We start from the raw sequence: 22265 nt of genomic DNA on the forward strand, positions 1-22265 counted from the left end.
CAAATATTTTTGCAGGGTCTAAAAGATCTACATACTATGGTTAAAAAACAATGGCATACCACTTTAACAAAGGTTCTTACTCAAATAACATCATATTGTTAATATGTCATTTACTACACAATACAGCATTCAGACACTTTTGCAGATACTGTTTGCTATTCAGTAACACCTTTTCCATTTCTGCCTTTGACATTTTGTCCCTGTGTTCAATTCCTCCCTCAGTTGTCATCTCTGTTGAGATTAATTACACTGATTTTGATCATTTTGCTTGCAATCCTTTCTAACTTGTCAATGTACCTGTGTTGTGTTTGCCATGAAAAAAAAAAATTGCAAAACAAAACTCCCCAGGAGTTCACAACATCCCTAACAGTGAATCATCTAAACACAGCTTTGAAATCAGTTTTTCAATCAGCTGTACACAGATCTCACAGAAATTATTTTTGACCACATTTCAGTCCTTGCTTTTAACAACATCAACCCAGACAATGGCAGAAACCCTGTAAAACTCAAGAAAAATCACTTAGATTCCATCCTCATTAGAAGTTTGGTCCCAGTTGTTAATAAACCAAAGTAGGCCATCTTCTGTTCACATGTCATTTTTAATTGTCTTCTACTTCCTGACAGTCTTCTCCCAAGCCACCTCCCCATCATCTTCCAAGGGATAAAAACTAGGTTCACTGATCTCTGACTTCCTCACATCATCTGTTGCCACTCTTGAAAAAATAAAATCCTAGGTTTGAACTTTTCCAGGCCTCAGAGGTGCAATCAATTTGTGCAAATGCTTAAAATAACCTCCTACAATTCAGAAAACACTTCAGGTAAATCCTTATGTGTACTAGGATGATTTTTATCAACTTCCACTGACTCTCTCACCTAGTTTGCCCCTCCTTTTTTTTTATTATTATTCTGACTGCATTCCCATGGTACCATTACACACAGTAGTAGAAAGTGCCTGACTACAACTTTTACTTCAAAACTGAACAAAGGCAGCACTACTTCACACTTTTTGCAACACACATGAATTAGTCTGTTTTTCTTATTCGTTCTAATGGAAAGGGATTTCATACCTTAGATTGCATGACTTTTATGCTCATTCTATTCATTTTTTTTATATCATAAGCTCTTCACTGCTCTCATTTTCTTTGTAAAGGCCTTAAAACAACAAAGGGCCGCAAAGATCTCAAGATCTAATCAGAAGCCAGCCCCTTACCATGCTCACTATTTTTATTCAGGTGAAAGAATAAATAAGAATATTTAACGTTCAATTATTAATTTAATATCTAATAATGATAGTAAATGCTCAGAAGCAACCTATTTCAGCAACAACCAGCTCTCCAGTATATTTGTCCATATTAAGTATAATTATCCATTACATTTATTATTGTCTCAACACCCTTTTGAACACCTGTTACTTTTACTCTGCCTGTTTTAAGTCTCTCTGAGGTAATAGCTTAAACCTTCCAGTGTAAGGACCATAAATACACGTATTACTGAAAACAATGTGAGCAGCCACACATCAAGAAGTATATTAGCAGTTTTTAATATTCGCATGTACACACACCCCTAGTTATTCAAAAACATAAATAAAATATTTGTGAAAGCATATTTAAAATACATTTTTACGGAAAGGCAAGCTTCCAGGACTATTAGGTCTTAAGCGTTGGTATTGATTACCCGCAGTGTTTATTACCCGCACAGCAAGCAGAGGACGGATGCAGCCTGACAAGCCCGGCTGCTCTCCCTCCAGCCCCCCCGGCTTTTTGTTTTCTTTAACGAGGGCTTCCCTTTATTAATTAATTATCACGTCCCCAGACCGCGGTGCCGCGCTCCACTCACCTCCTCGGGGCTCCCTTCCCGGGCGCTCACCGAGAAGCCGCCAGCCCCGGAGGCAGCCTGGGGACCGAGGAGGAGGAGGAGGAGGAGGAGGAGGAGGAGGAAGGGCTGAGGGGGCGCTGAGGGGAGCGGCGGGGCGCGGAGCCTCTCCGCGGGCTCCCTGCGGGCTCCTCCTCCGCCGGCCCTGTGACCGTTCAACGGCCGCGCACGCGCAGAGCCCGGCGGGGCGCGCGAGCTCGGTTTAAACCACGGCGGGGTTCGGCTGAGTTCGGCCCTGCTCGTCACGGTTCGGCTGGGTTCGGCACGGCTCGGCTGGGTTCGGCAACGTTCGGCAGGGCTCGGCAGGGCTCGGCTCGCCGCCTGCCAGCGGTCAGGGGAGCGAGAGAGTGGAGCCGCGTCCCGCGCCGATGACGTCAGCGCCCCGCACGCCGAGCCCCGTCTCCCCGGCGCGTTGCGGCGCAGGCCCCGCCCTGTGGGGGCGGCGGCCATCTTGGCCGGGCGGCGCGGAGCACGTTGCGCTGGGCTCGGCCGCCCTGCCCCGGCCCCGGGGGCGCCTCACGGCCCCCAGCCTCGGTAAGCGGCCCCGGGGGGGCGTGGGGACACGGCAAGGGGGGTCCCGGTGCTGTTACAGGGGGTGGGGGGGGGAGCGGGGGAGCTGTTGTGGCAGCCGGGCCTCGTCCCCACACGGCGGCAGCGAGCGGGGCCCGGCCGCCTCCTGAGGGAGCCGAGGCCCCGGCACGGGTACGGGCACGGGCTCCGCAGCTCCTGACGGCCCTTTGTTGGCAGCTGGGGGTTGGTTTTTGGCTGCCGTGTGGCAGCAGAGCCAAACCGGGGGCTGCAGGAGCTGCCTGCGTGGAGAGAGAGGCCCCAACGGCCGGGGGTCCTCCAGGGGAGAGAAGGGATGCGGGGGCTTCCTTATTTTTATTTATTTTTTCCTGGAGAGGTTTTCTCCGCTAAAGGAGAAAGCCGTGCTTGACATCATTTTCAGAAAGTTAGCACGTGGTGGAGAGATTAAGACTTCTTTAAGGGCTGGCAAGGGAGTGGGGTGAGGCCGTTTTCACGAGGTAAGTGTTAATAAACGAATAACCACCAAAAGAAAAAAAAAAAAAAAAAAAAAAAACACCGGGTAGGGCCTTTCCTGAGGGCCACGGTAGCGTTGTCTCTCAGGAGTGCACGTCGTTACTTCTCCTGCAACTTTCTGTGACTGCCTGCGAGTCCTAACTTCAGGTTCTCCGCTGTGGTTTCCTAGGTCGAAAAAACAAATCCTGCTGTAATTTTCATGTGGCTCGCTGCCAGTTTTGGGGCTTATTCTCCGGCCTTTCATTTCATGTTAAAAGAAAATATTAAAGATTGAATGATAAGTAATGCCATTCAGCACCAGCTGAACACACCCACGCGTAATGCTGCGTCAGTGTATTTGAGCATATGCTTTTCATGTTAACGTTGCATTTATTTTCATGTTCGTGTTGTGCCTCATGAGCAATACAAGCTAAGTACAGTCATTAGATTTGAGGCTTGTTTAAAGCTCTTGTACAACATCTTTTCAGTTTCTAAAACAAATGTCAAAGCCTCAAGCATAGACTCATTCTTAATTTCCTAGTAGATCTTGCTTGTACCAGTGCCACGTACTACTATTTCTGCTTTGACACTTACAAATTTACTGATCTCCCATGTGCAGCTTGAAAGGCTGTTTTCTTGTTCTTTCATTTAAATTTCCTGTGGATATTCTACCTTTTTTTGTTCTTGTGGAGTCACTGTGTGTAGCCCATTACCAGTGGATTGAGAGAGAATTCTTGAGATAAATGAGTTTCGGAGGATGCTACTCATCCTTATTTCTTTCCTCTGTACTTAGTTTAGATCAGGTGCAGTGTAGTTTAATAAAACATTATTTATTTCTGCAAAGTAACTGAAGTGTGACTCAATTCTGAACACAGCCTTCCTTCGCCACATTTAATTACAGAATCACAGAATTTCTAGGTTGGATCATCTCTGCCTTTTCAGTCTTCATTTACAATTTTTGTTAATGTTTGTATGCTTAATTCTGAGTAATTCAAAGCAATTGCAAATCCTGCTCTGTCATTATTGACTTGGTTCAATTAATTTTCATATAAACTCTAATACCTTTGAGAGAAGAAACAAATATTGGCCTTTCAAGCAAGTACATTTAATGTACTACCTGTAGAAGAAATTTCTGTTGCTTTTGTGGCAGGATAGAATGGTCTTCTTTTGTGTCTTAGACATGACTTAGTGGCTGTATAAGTGTTGTAACTGGACTTACTGGGCAGCTTTAGGGTTCAATAAATGATACTGGCATAGCATTTAAAACTTTTTTGTTGTTAGCAATTGTTACTCTTCCTCTCATTTCCTCTTATCCTTTTACCCGTGCCTCTAGTCCGTTGTTCTAGAAACATTACCACTTGTCTCTCCATTAGAATTCATTGATCTAAAATAATGTATCGCTCTGTAGTTAGCAACAAATTAATGGTTTCCTGACTTTGTTGTCAGTTCTTCTTGATTTGGAAAGCAGAAATACAGGTATAAGCTGTATAAATGCTTCTGAATACCAGTTCCTCCTGCTGACTGTACCTAGCAATTACTGCTATTTTGTATTGGAGCATATACATCTTGTTCATGATGCTGACCTGAGTTCTGAGAGGTCTGCTGTCTGCACCATGAAATCTAGACAGTCATATTCAGTGTGTTCAATTAAGTGCCACCAAGTAACTGCGTATAAATATGTAGCTTGAGCTCAGTCTGCTTTTGGACATTTGTTTAATTTGCTCTAAATTGTCAATTCTATCAATTTTTTTTCTCTTGTGGACAACTATCATCATAGACATCAGAACAGTCTTGGAAATATTGCAGAAGTGACAGAAATTAAAAAGTAAAAAAAAAAAAAAAAGTTAGCTTTCTGAAAATGATTTAAGACCACTGGAGAAATTTGGATAAGCTGACACTTCGTCGTGTAGATGGGAGCAGCAATGCATGACCCCACACCTCCATACTGGTTCGGTAGTTCTGTCTCTTTGAATGTTTGCTACAATTACATCTTTGACTGTTAGACATCCAAAATCTTCATCACATATATCGTTATTTTCCCATATAATTAAGCTCCAATAAAAGAAATCCCTTGGCTGTTTGGTTACTCTAGGAACCAAGGTCTGATTCAGCAATGGATGGCAGTGAAAACTTTTGTCTGTTTATGCCACGGAGATTGGCTGCAAAATTTGTTGAAGTAGGTGGCAAAACCAATTTGTTCCAAGCTGTGTTTGGCTTCGTCTTTTAGAGTGACCAACCCCGTTTTCCTGCTGTGTTGCTTTAAGCCAAGCACCAGGCGGGAAGGGTGGTGGAGAAGTGAAGCTGTCTGGTCTGTTATCTGTGCTGCTCAGGCACTAGTTTAGGAGATTGGGTAGGGTACAGCAGCTTTGTTTGCTAGAGCTTCCTTTTGGAACCCATAGAAATAGCCTGTATGCTAGTTAGAGCCAAGATGACTAGCAGGGAAAGTCCTGCCCAGAAGATGTTACAGTCTGCCTGCTCGAGGTCCTCAGCCACACAGGCCGTGCTGGAGCAAGGGCTCGCCAGGCACTTTCTCTGGGAGACCAAAGAGAGTGAGTGATTCGCCTCCAGGTACTCTGTGTGCTGCACAGGGCTCCTGTGAAGGGCACTAGGACGTGTTCCTGAAGAACGTATTTTTGCCTTATTTGAAACACTGTCAAAATCCAGTATTTCCATCTTCTAGAAAATTACCCTGGGTCAAGCATCCTTGCAGATCTTAAGAATAAGTTTCTTGTTTGCAATTGTAAGGAAAATGTATTAAAGTGAGAACTGCAAACCCATTGCTCCATGTCTGCAATGAATGTACCAACCGCTGGACTATGGAGTTGGTCAGTTTCTCTCTCTTACTGGTGTGGACTATGGATACAATCACAATGCTTGCTCTGCCCTATTTTGTCAGTGTGGTCTAATGATATGATACTAAAACATATTTTTAAAAAGCGACTTTATAATGGTCAGTCAGTTTTAATAATACCAATGATGTTACTGAGACTTTTTTTGTCTTTTTGTAAAAGGTTGTGGATTCAAGAAAAAAATAGAAATATTATAAGTAGAAACTGCCATGATAAATTTGGAGGTGTGACTTGGATTGCATTCGTTTATATCTGACAGATTATCTTTAGGCATTAATTTAAAAGTACTTGGGAAATTGAGAAGAGAAATAAGACCACCAGTATTAAAAGGAAGTACTGAAAATACTCATCATGGTAACAATTGATTTAAAAACCCAATAACATCCTCATAATACGTATGCCATACACCTGTTGTTTTTGCTTCTTTTAGGATATTGAAGTCACAACCTTTTTTTATATAATAGCCATATGTAGTAAGTAACCTGTAAAGGTTTAGTTTGGTGGGCAAAGATGAACTGGACGTCCAGTAGATGATACTTTGCTTAATCATAAGTGTTGAAATCTTTTTCTTGGAAGCAAGTCCATGTGCAGGTTGTGTGGAAACTGGAAGTATTTCAGGACTCCCTGACGTTACATCGTTGAACCACTAATATGTATTGCACAGAATCAAGATTTCTTCTTGCTATGGCATGCTTTTCTTGGAAACAAACATTCTCAGATGTAATCATGATTTTATTTTGCTGTGGAGAAAAAGGAATGGAATTGGAAGCTAATGTTGAAGATTGTGCAGGGTTTTTTTGTATAGCAGTACCCTCAGCACTTGTATCTGAGTCTATTTGCCCTGTTTGCCGTCTTGTTTGAAAACTGTCTTGGGAGAGAAAACAGTAATCTTGCTTTTTTTTTTTTTTTGTCTCTGAACAAAAATGAACTGGTAATAACTTCAGATACATAACTTCAGATATTTCCTGTGCTGTTAGTAATAATGTCCTATCTGGTTTTTGTTTTTCCTTAAGATCTGCAAGACTCCCAGCACTCCTCCTCGTAATTGGTGTATGTGGGTAACCTTAAACTGTGCATCATGGCGGACAAATTAACAAGAATTGCTATTGTCAACCATGACAAGTGTAAGCCAAAGAAATGCCGTCAAGAATGCAAAAAGAGTTGTCCTGTGGTTCGAATGGGTAAGAGATGTAATTTAACCAAGTATTTAAGCATTTGGAGAAGTCCACAGTAATGTTCAGCTGGAAGGGGTTGCTATTTTTTATATATAACTATTTTTTGTTTGTCATTCATGTATTCTTTTTATGAAGACCTTAGAAGTTGAATATAATTGAAATCATGAGCAATTGGTAGCAGTAATTTCACTTTTCAGATTGTCAGTAGCTATTCATGACTATTATAGTCAGCTTCAGTGACTATTCATAGAATCATTGAATCACAGAATGGTTTGGGTTGGAAGGGCCCTTAAAGATCACCTAGTTCCAGCTCCCTGCCATGGGCAGGGACACTTCCCACCAGACCAGGTTGCCCAAAGTCCCATCCAACCTGGCCTTGGACACATCCAGGTGAGGCAATCTATTCTAGTGTCTCACCACCCCCATAGTAAAGATCTTCCTATTAATTGGTTACATGTTCTTCTGTGGAGTTTAGTAGTACTAGCAAGAAATATGATTCACCAGAAACTTTCTTAAGTTGATGTTATTCTTTATCACTAGGAAAACTTTGCATAGAAGTCACATCACAGAGCAAAATAGCATGGATCTCAGAAACACTTTGTATTGGTTGTGGTATTTGCATCAAGGTAAAAGGCTGTTTTATTTGAAGATTTATTTTGACATTTCTTTATCATGCTCTTATGTTTAGCAGTGCATATGGTAATTTCATAAAGTAACTTTGAGAATAATCAGACCTTGTTAATTGTTTTTGTTTATATAAAGTATTGTGTCAGGTTACTGAACTGCTTTGGCAGGGGTTGTGGGCTGTGTTTTTTGTAGCTTTGTCTTGGAATGCTTTGCTTCAGGGCAGTAGGAGGGGTTGGTTGGTATTCTGGCAATAGAGATCTAACAGCAGAAGGATGCTCTCCTAAGAGAGATCTGCTGTATGACTTGCTTGCAGTCTAAATTGCTAAGCATTTATCTTGAGAAGTGTGGTATGGAACTTCTTTGGAGTTGACTAACTAAATGGCAGTGAAGTAATTTTTTGGTAAATATTTGTAAAAGAACTCTTAAGTGCACAGCTAAGTGCAGTACAGGAAATCAGAGAATTTTGTTAATAAATTGTGTGCATAAGTAATACATAAATTTGTTTCAATTACAGAAATGTCCTTTTGGAGCCTTGTCAATTGTTAACTTACCTAGCAACCTGGAGAAAGAAACAACACACAGATACTGTGCCAATGCCTTCAAACTTCACAGGTATTTTATTTTCCAGACCAATGTAAAAGGGACAAAATTTTTCAAGTTTTTGTTAATCTAAGCTAGAAGTTCATATCCCGTTCATGATTATTCACTCAGTAGCTTCATTTTTTAATGTTAATGACAGTTTTTCTTACTTAAACGTCCTATCATTAAGCTGAATTTTAGTACTCGTTTTACAGAATGAGTGTTCCTACTAGTTAAAAACCGTCCTGTTCTATTTTTTTCTTAATCAAGTATTGTTAGGTTAACAAAGTAGGCTAAAATAATCAGCAAGTCTGAAACAGATTGTAATTTTTACTTTACTACTAAATCTTGGTGTCTGATGGCATTAAATCAATATAATCTGAAGTTATCAATATTGCATACAGGTTGCCTATCCCTCGTCCAGGGGAAGTACTGGGATTGGTTGGAACCAATGGTATTGGAAAATCAACTGCCTTGAAAATCCTAGCAGGAAAACAGAAGCCAAATCTTGGAAAATATGATGTATGTATCAGCAATAAAATACAATTGCCGTTATAGATTGCTGTGGTTATACATTTTCACTGAGTTCTCACAATCATTAATGTGGTAGAATTTGCAAGGATAGTGGCACTTTACCTTGTAACAGCCAAAGACCTACTCCACCCTGAAACAATAGAAGAAGGATGGTTTTAAGAGGCTTTTTTTTTTTTTCCAAATTCTCTATATCTTTCAAGATAGATAATGGTAGTACTTACAACTCAATGAAGATGGTTATCAGAAGCACATTTTATTCTTGCAATTACAAGGTTTTTGGTTTTTTTAATACTAGTCTCTTAAAATGTAATCAACTTCCCTCCCCAGCCCATCGCCTTCCCCCCAGCTTACATAATTAACTTATTTCCCACCACGGGATTTAGGTTTTGGAGTTCCCTCTAAGTCTGAATGGTTCTAGTGTCTATGAGCAGCACCATGTATCATTTTCATCTTTTGGGCTTTTTTTTTTTTAAAAAAAAATCTTTGATTTTTATATTTAAGACCTATAAAAGTATGTGGTTATCATAAGTTGTTGATGATGTTTCCCACTGCAGACTTTAACACTGTTCTGAAAATTACTAGTTTATCTTGTTTAACACCATTGCTATGTCTAAGTATTTAACTGTACAGCAAGCAAGCAAAATAATTTACAAGTTTGTTTATCTACAAAACAAACTACTCCAAAGAGTGAATATTATTACAGAAAAGATGTAAATAATCACTACTGTGACTCTTCTTATCAGGTAGTATTTCAGTTACCACCTACTTACCTTCACATCACCTTGTGGTATGTGTTGATTCTTTTTTTATCTGAAAGATTATCATTTTAATGAATTATCCATTTTATGGCTGTCACTTAGAACTGCAAAGAAATCATTATTTTCCAGCTATATTTTCCATTCTAATTCAAGTTTGGTTTATATTATTTTGTGGACTTCTTGTTTCAGATGGTAGTACTGCAGAAATAGCAAAACTTTTCATTCTTTCAATGTACTTAATGGAATTGCTCCCAAAATCTGACTTCCCTGTGAAGAGCCAAATCATTATGACCACAGAAGCATGTGGTATGAAACAAATGTTATATGTTGCTTCTGCTCCAAAACTTAGGAACCGTTGTCTCTTTGTATTTGCTTGGTTTGAAAATGCAGCAGCTGTATCACTCCGTTTGCGGACTGTTAACCAGCAAAATAATTTAGCACTATTCAAAGTAGTAACGCTGTGCAAAACGGCACTCTGCAGGTTAGGTTGTGTTTTTTTTTTTTTTTCCCTGGGTGATTGCGCTGAACAGGTTTATTTTGGTTTTGTTAATCAAGATGGGTTTCTTGTAGTTTTTCATTACTTTGTTTCTTGGTTTCCTTGGAAATGTTGGCTGAAAGCAGAGAAGAGTTTTGCAACCAGTTATCGTTGCATCTTTTGTAGAAGTTTGTCTTACAGGTTTCTTTAACCTTCTAGGTGCAAATTTAAGATGCTTTTTCTTGGAAGAGCTAATGACAGCACATCTGAAGAAAGAAAAAAGTTCTAGCGTTTGACCTCCATTTCTAATTAGTTTATTTTGTTCTTAATGGAAATTTTGTAACAGCTGTTTAGTAACTAGCTTTTATTCAGGCTTTTTTTTTTTTTTTAATCTTGAAAGCACATTCTATTTGCTGTGTTGTTTGGAATTGTAATATTAAAAATTTTTAGTGTGTGTAAAATGGTATAAGTAAACATAGGCTTTAATTTTGTCACAGGATCCACCTGACTGGCAAGAAATTCTGACTTATTTCCGAGGATCTGAATTACAAAATTATTTCACCAAGATCCTGGAAGATGACCTAAAAGCTATCATTAAACCTCAGTACGTGGACCAGATCCCTAAAGCTGCAAAGGTAAGGAATTTCATTAGCTAAAGGAAAACTGGGGACTTCTACTGTAATGATTCTTTTGTATTTCAGGATTTTTATTTATTTTAATGTGAAAAATCCACTGCAGTTTGAAATAATTATTGTTGAAATAATGTTGTTGGGTTTTCTGTATTGCTTTTGTTTTAGGGAACAGTGGGATCAATTCTGGATAGAAAGGATGAAACTAAGACGCAAACTGTTGTATGTCAGCAGCTTGGTAAGTAATTTTGTAAGGCCAAACACCAGAGCATCTGAGAAACTGACATTTACTGGGGAAAAAAAAAGTTACTGCTAATATAATGGTCAGTTTGAATTGTACCAACTTTAAAAATAAATAAGAAATATGCAAAGATACTTTGCAATAAGGACTAGGGCTTGCTATATGTATTATCTGAACCAATGCCAATAATGTTTTCTAGTGACAAACAACTGACACATGCTAGTTGATAGAATCAAATGCAGTTTCTCTTTCGTGGTAATAATTAAATATGGAAAAAATCCAGTTACCATCTGCTGTTCTTGCTTGATTTACAACTTGAGCAAAATTATAGTATCCTGTGGTGAGAACCATTGCATATAGAAAGTATAATCTAAGCACAAAATAAAACTCTTCAAAAAAGCTATATGTAGTTAGTTACAATGGGAGTAATATTCACTTCTGAGAATCAAGTAATTAATAAGAACACCTGCATAGTCCAGGTAATTATTGTAGGTGTTTTGAATTGTTACCTAAATTCAGGTGTTGCAAAATTACCAACAGGGTTCTTTTTGGTAGAGCTGCGTAGTAAAGGTTCCAATATGTTGTGCCAGCAAGAGTATGGTCTGTGAGCCATGCTTAACTTCTTAGAAATTGTCACATTCTTGAAATTTCTTGCTCATAAAGCTGAGAAGAAAATACTGGCTTCAGCCATTTACTATAATGCTTGGAGGATTTGATTTTCCTGAAAATTAGAACTTTCTAATAAAGTCTAACAAGAAATGATTTAAAAATTGGTACAGTTTCTTTTTAGGGACAGAAGTCAAAACTAAACGTACTGTGGAAAAGCAAATAGGAATGTAATCCTTCTGAATGATAGGAAGCAGCCGTACAAATTAATTAGCTAGTGCTGCAGAGAAGCCATAACCTGTTGTGACTCTTTAAGCATTCAGTCTGTAATAAATTATCCTTACGCTGTTCTTATTTTACTTTTCTTTTTTTTCCTCTGTGTAGGATGTCTGCTGTGATTATACATATGTCCATAGGTAATAAACATATGAATTGTTGTGTTGGGTATAACATATCTAAAACTAGCCTCTTATTTGCAGACCTAACCCATCTGAAAGAAAGAAATGTTGAGGACCTTTCAGGAGGAGAACTTCAGAGATTTGCTTGTGCGGTTGTTTGCATTCAGAAGGCTGATATGTATGTTTGATTTACTTCTGTTACACGTTGCTTCTAATAACCTGTCTCATAGTATGGTCCTCTAATTTACATTTATTGTTGAAAATAATACTTTTGTTTGAAGTGTTTGAACAAAAAATAATTGTATTAGCTTTTACAAACTAACTCAGCAGCTTGGATCTATATTTCTTCCATATATGATGGCTTTGTTTTGTTTCTATACTTTAATTCATCTGAACAGAAATCTCTAATTTCAGAGAGGTAGCTATTTGACAGTGTACCTCGCTGTAATCATTTTTGAATAAGAAATAGACAAAAATAAGATTCTTCACATATATCGCGACCAGGAAATTTAAAAAAAGCCTGGTCCATCCTTGGATCAAGAAAGCAAGAGCAGAAGACTTAGTTTTCTGTCTTTTTTGTTTGTTTGTTGTTTTGATTTGATGTGGGGGTGGAGAATGTCCTTCTTCCAGTCTCATAGGTCCATTGGTTTGCACTTTTCACTTAAATTGAAGATGAGTCAGAACAGAGTGCATGAGATTCCTAGCTGATTGGTGACTCCCTATAGCACTTGACAACTTTTTCAGAACTTTTGGTGAGCTAAGGCTTAATCCGGCTTGTTCAACAGTTTCATGTTACAGTCATTGGAGATTCAATATATATATCAATTATATATATATATATATCAATATATATATATATATCAATTTGGTATATAATACTTGTTTCTTCTCTCAGTATGAAAGTAAGTTTTTGGTTTTGTTTGTTTAGTGGTTGAAATGTTAGTATTAGATTGGAATATGTTGAAGCTTACATTCTCTAAGACTTATTCTTTCTTTTGGGGTTAGCTTCATGTTTGATGAACCTTCGAGCTACCTAGATGTCAAGCAGCGCTTGAAAGCTGCCATTACTATTCGATCCCTAATAAACCCTGACAGGTAAATATAAATTTAAAATATTTTGCTAAACTATAGTAGTAGGTGACTTATTGCAGGGTAAAGAAAAAGGCAGTCTATCTCCCTGTAAATGCTAATTTCTCGGTATGGTACATTAATAGATGTTAAAAATATTCTAATTCAGTAGCATCTTCTTCCTGCACATTTTGAAAATCCGTTTCCCATTGTTTCTGTAGTTACTATTTCAGCATTGGAATATATTATGTATTAAGTAAGTGAAAATTGTGTTGATAGCTTGTGTGTCTGCAAGACTACACTAAAAAGAAGTTAGTGTTTGAAGTAAAGAAACTTGTTTAGAAATGTAGTGATCAAGTAAAAAAAAAAAAAAAATCTCTGTATTTTTCAGGTACATTATTGTCGTAGAGCATGATCTGAGTGTGCTAGATTATCTCTCTGACTTTATCTGCTGCCTGTATGGTGTGCCAAGTGCTTATGGTGTTGTTACTATGCCTTTCAGCGTAAGAGAAGGTAATTTTTGCCATATTTTGCTTTTTAAACCTACCAAAAAAATCCGTAGAAGAAAAAGGTATCAAAATACTGGTAGTCTATTATGTGAATGTGTTTTTCCTGTTACATAGTACTTTGGTAACTAAAAAATAAGTTTTTTATTCTGTGCAGAAATTTCATTTTTTCTGAACCAAACTTTATAACTCAATCCAAAAGCCTTAATTATAAAAGGCCCTTTGTCGCTTGCTGTAGACATGATTTTGGTACTTTCAGGTGTTTTTGTAGACTGGAGTTAGACAAAAGACTATAAATAGTAAAGAAAGGGCAGGAGACAGTTTGCACAGTACAGAGGTGGGTAGTGTTGAACTGAATTGACCACCCATCTTGCACTGAGATTTAGCAGTAAATTGTTTTGTGAGATCAGGTCCAAAAGCAGTAGTTCCTGTAAACCTTAAACACCCAGTACTCACGACAAGCTTTGAGGAAGAGAGCCTATAGCATTTTTGTATTTTCAGTTAGTTTGTTCATTGAATTTTCATCATTTTCACACTTTAAACAAAATATTTCTTGCTTTTTTGAACATAACCATTTAAAATCCAACCTTCTCCACATCTGCCTGGAATTCACAGCCAAGATCTAAAATCTCTTCTATTTTGCTTTTGTTGTAGGCAGTTTTTAATGATCTTTTCTCCCTTCATAGGCATAAACATTTTCTTAGATGGCTACGTTCCAACTGAAAATCTAAGGTTTCGAGATGCATCTCTGGTATTTAAAGTGGCTGAGACAGCTAATGAAGAAGAGGTTAAAAAGATGTGTATGTACAAATATCCAGGAATGAAAAAAAAGATGGGAGAATTTGAACTATCCATTGTAGCTGGAGAATTCACAGATTCTGAAATAATGGTGATGTTAGGGGAAAATGGTAAGTGAAATTTTTGTGGAAGTGATTCCTACAGCCCTAAAAACTTTCCTGAAGCCTTTCTACAGCCTGGGAGCCAGGCTTCTAAATTACTGGTTTTAAGTCCAGTTGAAGTGCCCATTTCCTAGTGAAGATGTCTGTGCCATGAGCTTCCTCTATATGCAGTGGGAGCTTGAAGTTAATGAATGTTAATGATGCTATTGTCTTGATTTGTTACCCCATTTTAAGAACTCCAGTTGGCAGGATGATGATGATTAACCTAGTGAGCATAGCTGCATGTCTAGACTACTATAGCATTAGATACCTGCGATTTGAAAAAAGCAAGTACTAATTGCTTGAAATAAACAGAGGAATTCTCTTTAATTTTTAAATGTGTTCTTCACTAAGTATTTTGTTGTATCACTGACTTAATTGCTATAAGGCTAAGTTATTTAAAGTGTCTTAAATACATGTAACTTGCATTTTATTTTAGGAACTGGCAAAACTACATTTATCCGAATGCTTGCAGGAAGACTTACACCTGATGAAGGAGGTAGTACTTAATAGATCAGTTGAAACCTATTTTGAAGATACTGGAGAGACTCTTGTTTTCATTATAAATTTTCTCTCTTTATAGGTGAGGTCCCAATTCTAAATGTCAGCTACAAGCCACAGAAGATCAGTCCTAAATCTACAGTATGTTTAAGCCTTATTTGTTAAGTACTGTGTTTTCTGCAAAAAGTATGTTGTTAGTACACAGGTAGAATGTCTTTATGCCTAGAATAGTTAAGAAGGTTTTGTTCTTATTTTCTTATAGTGGGGCATGTAAAACTAAGCAGCAAAATTTCTATTTTGATAGGGAAGTGTCCGTCAGCTGCTGCATGAGAAGATAAGAGATGCCTATACACACCCCCAGTTTGTAACTGATGTAATGAAACCTCTTCAAATAGAAAACATCATTGACCAGGAGGTATTAATGGCCTGAGACAACATACAACTTTTAATTCAGGTACCAGTTGAGCATCAAAAAGGAAATATGGCTCACTGTTCTCTTCTCTCCTCCTCTTACTAGGTTCAGACGTTGTCTGGTGGTGAGTTGCAGCGTGTTGCATTAGCTCTTTGTCTTGGTAAACCTGCGGATGTCTACCTAATTGATGAACCGTCAGCGTATTTGGACTCTGAACAACGTCTAATGGCTGCTAGAGTCATGAAACGGTAAAGTATACACAGCAGGGAAAATATTTGAATTTTACAGTAGCTTTGCAATCATTCTACATTTAGGTATCTCTCAATTTTCTTTCAGTTTCATTCTCCATGCTAAGAAAACAGCTTTTGTGGTAGAACACGACTTTATCATGGCTACGTATCTTGCTGATCGTGTGATTGTTTTTGATGGCGTTCCCTCCAAGAACACAGTTGCGAACAGGTAAGGGACTTGTTTGGATTAGTAAGCAATATATAAGATGACAAAACAGAAATAAACTGTTTATCAGAAGCATTAACAAAAATGAGGTGAAGTATCCTTGCCTATGGAAACTTACACTGCAATTAAAGTCAAGTAAGGCAGAAAGGGCTAGACTAGCTCCTGGCTTATACCAGCCTTAAGAAACAGCACAGCAATTAAATTGCAGTTGGAGAAGTCAGGGGCATCAGTTGGGAAGAATGAAAAAAGGGCTGACTGTAACCTGAGTATGCTTACGGAAACTGACTTCCAGATGTAGTAGAGAACTAAGGCTATTCCTGGCACATATGCAAATATTATGTGAAGTACAAGTCTTGACAGCAACACAGAAACACCACAGACAGTGTGCATTATATTGTCGAGTATAAAGGTGTCCTTCTTACGCTTCTTTTTGTTCCTGTAAACAATTCCAAGTAAATTATGGGAACTTGGAGGAGTAGCCCTGTTAGAAACTAGACTTTTGGACCAGTGTAATTATCAAGTACTTAATAGGAGCTAGATGAAATACAGACTAGTACATATGAAGACCACTGTTTTTCTGATGGCATTCCTCCTAGGTCTAAACTTGTTTGAATTAAGGAACAAAATCAAATCACATACCTACTACTTCTCAGCATCACATATTATGATTTTTGTTACACTTTGCTATTGGTGCAACTTCATTTTTTTCCTTTAATGCAAGTAAACGTGTGCCAACACAGAACTGTGTATATTAAGTGAAAAGGTGGCAAAGGTAGCAGTGTGAAGACTTGTAGTGATGTGCTGGGATCTTGCTGAAAGATGGTAGTTAGTTATTAACTTCTCATTTGCTACATTTATCTGAAAATGTAGCATATCCTGGTATGCCAAATACCAGCTTGCAGAACTGAACAAGCTCAGGATTGAAATTGAAGCTGTCTCTTAACTACAGGCTTTCTGACCTGTACAAGTTATAGAACTTCTGGAAATTTGTTTGGGAATTGTGAGTGCTGTTTCTAACATTCTCCTCTCCTAACAGTCCTCAGACTCTTTTGGCTGGAATGAATAAGTTTTTATCTCAACTTGAAATCACTTTCAGAAGAGACCCTAACAACTACAGACCAAGAATAAACAAACTCAATTCAATCAAGGTAAGTGAGAAGCACCTTTACAGTGAGGAAGCCATGACAGTTTAACATTGACTAAGATTTTAATATAAGGAACAAAAGGAAGACCCATCTGCTGTTTTTGCTGTGCTGGAGAACAGCACAAGGAATGAGTATGAAAGTAATAAGGACAGTAGAAAGGAATTTAGACAGGCATGGTGTAGTTAAAATAGTCTTTGGCATACTTGAACATAGCTTAAGTAATACTGATTTTTTTTCTTCCCCAGGATGTGGAACAAAAGAAGAGTGGAAACTACTTTTTCTTGGATGACTAAATGTTGAATCTGAGCATCTTTTGTAACTGGCATATAGAAACACATACTGAAATTAATACTTGTGGATAAGAAGGCTCAATCAGGTTTTAGAACAATTCATCTTCTGGAGTTTAAAGTTTCTTGCTGCGTGTAACATCTGAGATCAGTAGCAGTGTATAAATTCTAGGCTGTGTAAAACTGCCACTTTCTATTTGGTGACATAGCCCTATTTTCAGTGTTATAATTCAAAATAGACCATCTTGAATTGTGCAAATGAGTCTCCAGCTTTTTCAAAATTTAAGGGAGGTTTTCGATATGTTCTACCTACTCATGTACCAAGTGCTGACTGGACTTCCCCCTTTTTGAAAATCCTTGAAGCTGTTTTCTGTCCAAGATACGGAGACTTACCATGAATGTCAAGATACAGAAGATACTCTAATTTTAAAAATGCTGAATCTCTCTGGATGAGGGTTTCATAAATAAATATCCTCCTAACTTAGTTGTTTCGTGATACAATGCAAACATTCTTCAATCTTTAATTCAGCAACATCTGTGTATTTATGCTGTCATGCACACAGTCTCAGATTACAGAAAGAAACAAAAGACTGAGTACAACAACGTACCTGTTACAGTGTAAAGATATCTACACTTCCAAGTCCTCTGCCCCTGTGCATCTTCTCAGACCCAGTTACAGAATAATCAGTTAAATACTAAAATCCTTTCAAGTTTCACTTATGCAGGGTTGAGGCAGGTAATGTTTCTCATTGCTTTGATTTACCCACTCTGCAGTATACTATGGGAACTAGGTATTTAGGCAGTAAACCTGTCTTAAAGTACTGACCACTCATCAACACAACCTTCCTCCTGCACTGTTCTACAATACAGCTACACAAAGCTTATGACAAAGTAGTAATTCTTGTATATCTTCCCATATGAGAGGGTAGGGCAGCTGGTTTGTTGGCACAGTGTCCCTTAGATTTAGGGGTGTTTTAAGAAGCTAAACAGAGTAGGATTTTAGTTCGTGCACCTAAAACACCACCTAGCTTGTTCCTAAGGCTTTGAGTAGTAACTCACTCAGCTTAACTCTTAGAGCCCTCAGCATTGCTTATTTTTTTCAGCTTGAAAAACTGAGGTTTGCCTCTTGAAATAAATACTTTTTCCATTAAGTTACAAAAAAAAAAATCCTCTACCACTACCACTTTGGACAGGAAGAAATCTTATTGACCTGCATTTTGGAGCCTGCCTTGAGATTGTAAACAGCAGTCAAATAGCTACATAAGCAGAACAAAAATATACAGTTAATGTCACTGCAACAGCTTCAAGTACATAAATATAATTTAGAAAGAATGTAAAACACAAACATTTATTTTAATTAGGAGTTTTATACATCGCATGCATCTGAAAAGAAATTGTCACGTAACTACCACTCACATTTCCTGACCAAGGGTGTACAATCTCAGACATGAATGAAAGGGTACCATCACCTCTTACACTAGTATATACAGAGATATAAAAATATACACAACGGTTAATTTTACAGAGCAGGGCTGAGTGAACACTGCACACCTCACTCCGAGTTTGGATAACTTGAAAGTCCAAACTGCAAGAGCAACAGGAACACTGCAGCAGAGATCATTATAAGGGTCAGAAGAAACAGCATCAGAACTCTGATACAGTGTAAAAATATAAGGCAGAAGCCACTTTCTTCTGAAGTCTAGGGAAGAGCAGAACACAGACTATCCATCTCGCTTTCAAAAAGTAGTTCCAGCAATGAGTTGTACATGCAAAACAAAAATTTGCATTAACAGTGCAATAACAAAAAATACTGAACAGTAGCTCAACCATACAAACTTAAAAATGTAACATGTACTTTATGCATCTCTTCTCACAAAATATCTAGGATTTGTCAGTGCATTAGTGTTAAAGTGGCATTAAAAAAACTTCTGCTATTATAACAGATGCAGAATTATCTTTGAAATGCATAGCATCTACATTTTTATTGTCTTTGTAATTATTTAGTTGGCATAGGCACCATTCTAGTCACACCAGCATTAAGAATTCTTGGTGGAAACAGCCATTCTTACCAAATCATACACAGCTATTCTTGACTGCTTGTCTTGATTTTGATTTCAACAAATAAATGCTTTTTAAAATTCAAAAATATACCCTATGAATATTAAAAGAACTATATACAACAGACCTAAGACACGGGGTTAGCTGGCTGCCATACATGTAACACACTGAAGAGAAACATTCAAGTCTGACAGATTTTTGAGATGAAAGGCCTTTGGGTTGGAAGCATATCAAAGACAACAGTGCAGTAGGCTGAGAATTCCTTTAGCTCAGTTCAGAACTAAGGCATTGTATGATAAAATATATTCATATTTGGTGCAATGTTACCATCAGTTTTAGAATCTAGCTCACATCAAATGCTATAATTTGACACCCTAGTAAACATACGTATCCATCTTACATCATGAACTCAAACCTTTGTGGAAAAAATTCAAACACTAAACCTATGTTGTTTTTCCTAATTTGACATCGAGGATAAACCGCTAAGCCAACCAAACTCTGCAATCCCCCCCAAACAAAATGGTAGGAGCTCACACCCTCCTAGTCTTTACTCCCCAAAAGTTAAACATATCCTTGGACTTTACTATAAAGAAAGATTAAGAATTTTAACTGCTACTTCAAATTACTTTTTGCATTTGAAAAATTTCAAACTATCCATTCATTCTATGCTTGATGCCCCCTCTGATTATCTCCCAGCGTTGCCCTTCTCCTGTCATTCCTATATGGCCTTCCTCTGAAGTTTCGCTGATACTGGCAGCCTTCCTCTCTGCTTCTGCTGGGCGGTCCTTTCCAGGCTTCCTCGTTTCTCTGGAACTGGTAGCCTCCCCTGCTAGAATAACCCCACTCAAGTCTAGGCCTTCTGCCTCCTCCGTAAGTCTGGTTATAAAATTGCTTGGATCTGCCACTTCTCAGCATATCAGAAACTTCGCTCTCATCTTCGGAGCTCTCTTCCTTCGTTCTCTGTGCCCTGCTTTCTGTCTGTAGGTTACCAGCACCCTTGGACTCTCTGCCTTTATCAGTCTTCTCCTTACGGCTGGGTGTAGCACTTTTGTGTTCGTATTTGGGTGCTTCTGCCACCGGTGGTGTGGCGTTGGACACCCCTGGCTGCCTCTCGATCCCCTGTGCTTGGGGAGAACGGTTTTGCAGCCCAGCCGTTGCCTGCTTGGCAGAAGCAGCAGTGCAGGTTTGCTCCAGCTGAGGTGCCCTTGTGGTAGTCTCTTTTGGGGCGCTGCATTCACTGCTCACACCAGCCACAGGGAACGGGGCAGTGTTTGAGCCGCTGCTGTTACTCTTCTGAAGCTGTTCTGCACACTTCACTGCAGGAACGGGAGGGCTGCATTCTTTCGCCACGTAGAGATTTGCAGACGTGCTACTTGCTGCCTCTTTGTCCTCAGGGGCCATGACAACGTTAGGCCTCGCCACCGAATTCTCGATAAAGCCCTGAACAGGGTACCCATACCAGAAGTGAGGAAAGAAAGGAGGCGCTATTGGAACAGCTCCCAGGAAGTGATTGTGTCCAAAGGCTGGTTGTGGGAACAGGTTTTTCCCTCTCAGGGACTCATCGTAGGGAAGTGCTTGCACTGGATTCTCCGATTCTACACAGACCTGTCCTTGGCTTTCAGACACCTGAGCTGTCGGGATCATCAGCGGCAGTGATGGAGATCTGCTGTCAACCTGTGAGATTTGACCATTGGACCTGGCCTCAGTCTGAATAGGAAAGTGCCTGCTTGCTCGTGCAGTTTCGTTCTCATTCTGCGTCGGTGGAGCCTCCTGGAACCAGGGGTTGTGCGGGTACACGGGGAGGGACACGTTCGGGTACATTCTGCAAGCAGCCAAATAGGCCTGGTGCAGGGGGTACAAGTAAGAATGGGGAACCCACATGGGACAGCTGTATGCCTGCAAGACAGGAAAGAAAAAGTATTTGGTCATTTGAACATCTAGACAGACATAACAGCACACGCTTACTGTTCTGAAACAATTACGGGAAGGTAATTTTAATTCCAGTGACTGCCCTCACTTCTGGAGAATTTCTGGGCTTTCAGAATTGTGTTCTCTTTTTTTTTTTCCTTCCAAATGCAGCTGAAGTAGGCACCAGTTATGACCAGTGAAAAAACTTGGTAACACAATTCCTGTATAGTCAATTTAAACACATGAACACAAAGCCTGCATTTATCAACTCTAACGCTGAGCAGTGTGATCACAGGCCACTACGTGCTTGTTAGCTGACATGGAAGTAGGAGAGAGGGAAGGGGTTTTCTACCTGAGGTGGTCGACTTCAGGTATTGACAACTCACAAGCAACACTGTAGGATGTTTTTATAGTACAGTGTGTCAAATACACTTATTTCAGGCCATACAGAGCACCATGCAAGGCTGCTGGAGGCAGAAGGATAAGAAAACAATGGAGTAGGAAAGGGTGTAGACTCCCAAACTCAGCAGTCTGCATCATCTGTACAGAGAGTCTGTGGAGGAGCCTACCCAGACCCACTCCCAATGGGAACCAGTCAGTCCACTCTGAACAAGCAGCTGGATGACGGACAACAGGGTGACAGGATCTGGGACCAAAGCAGTGCACGGGAGAACCCAGAAGACAGTTGCCAGGTCTACCACACTATTCGGTCAGCCGCACTACCAGAGCACGGTACTTTCACCATTAGATGGTGCTGAAGCCTCAAAATGAGGGGCTTTACCCTAAATAATATGAAGTTCTATAAGGACAGTCCCAAATACACACACGTTTATGACACAAACACTGTTTAAATATAATGCAGTGGCACTTCCTACTGACTTACAGACTTTGCAATAAACAAAACAAAAAAACTTGCATTAGGTACACAGTTATCAAATCTAAATTTGCTTTTTAACTTGTGCTGAATTTTGCAGTCTTCAACCTGAGCAGACTGGACAGACAAGCAGCTACTTGAGGGAGTCTCCCCAGGGAAAGCAATTCAAGGTATTTTTACTACAACGGCTTTGCCAGTACCCAGACGGGGTCCAAGTCAGCAGGCCATTTCGCTTTTACTATATGCTGCTTCCAGAAGAATGCATCTTTAATCCAATATTGGTTTACCTGTGAATTTGTAAAGCACAGTCTCTGTGGACTGCATATAACCACTACTGGAAGCAGATAGT

The 22265-nt window shown here is 39.1% G+C and overlaps 3 protein-coding genes across 14 annotated transcripts in view; 1 reads left to right on the forward strand and 2 right to left on the reverse strand.

Moving 5' to 3' along the window:
- The window catches only part of ANAPC10 (anaphase promoting complex subunit 10), a 38901-nt gene extending 36579 nt beyond the window's left edge, over positions 1-2322 (reverse strand). For 4 of the 7 annotated variants that reach the window (XR_014692477.1, XR_014692478.1, XR_014692479.1 and 1 more), the window contains exon 1: positions 1837-2322. The gene's annotated coding sequence lies outside the window, so the exon portion shown is untranslated. The remainder of the gene's footprint in view (positions 1-1836) is intronic. The other 3 variants (XR_014692481.1, XR_014692482.1, XM_084517442.1) reach the window with 1 other exon arrangement.
- ABCE1 (ATP binding cassette subfamily E member 1) lies at positions 2268-17560 on the forward strand. Its single transcript, XM_084517441.1, has 18 exons — positions 2268-2406; positions 6755-6922; positions 7457-7542; positions 8058-8155; positions 8527-8644; positions 10387-10524; positions 10687-10756; positions 11845-11941; positions 12769-12858; positions 13223-13344; positions 14024-14245; positions 14715-14774; positions 14859-14917; positions 15081-15191; positions 15294-15436; positions 15525-15647; positions 16681-16792; positions 17035-17560. Exons 2-18 carry the CDS (start codon positions 6820-6822, stop codon positions 17080-17082), a joined length of 1800 nt encoding a protein of 599 aa, XP_084373567.1. The 5' UTR covers positions 2268-2406; positions 6755-6819; the 3' UTR covers positions 17083-17560.
- The window catches only part of OTUD4 (OTU deubiquitinase 4), a 31058-nt gene continuing 25828 nt past the window's right edge, over positions 17036-22265 (reverse strand). For all 6 annotated transcript variants that reach the window (XM_084517430.1, XM_084517431.1, XM_084517429.1 and 3 more), the window contains one exon: positions 17036-21030. In XM_084517430.1, coding sequence (XP_084373556.1) covers positions 19798-21030 — 1233 coding nt within the window. In that variant the 3' untranslated portion in view covers positions 17036-19797. The remainder of the gene's footprint in view (positions 21031-22265) is intronic.

The sequence above is a fragment of the Aythya ferina genome (assembly GCF_964211825.1).
Source record: "Aythya ferina genome assembly, chromosome: 4".
NCBI lineage: Eukaryota > Metazoa > Chordata > Aves > Anseriformes > Anatidae > Aythya > Aythya ferina.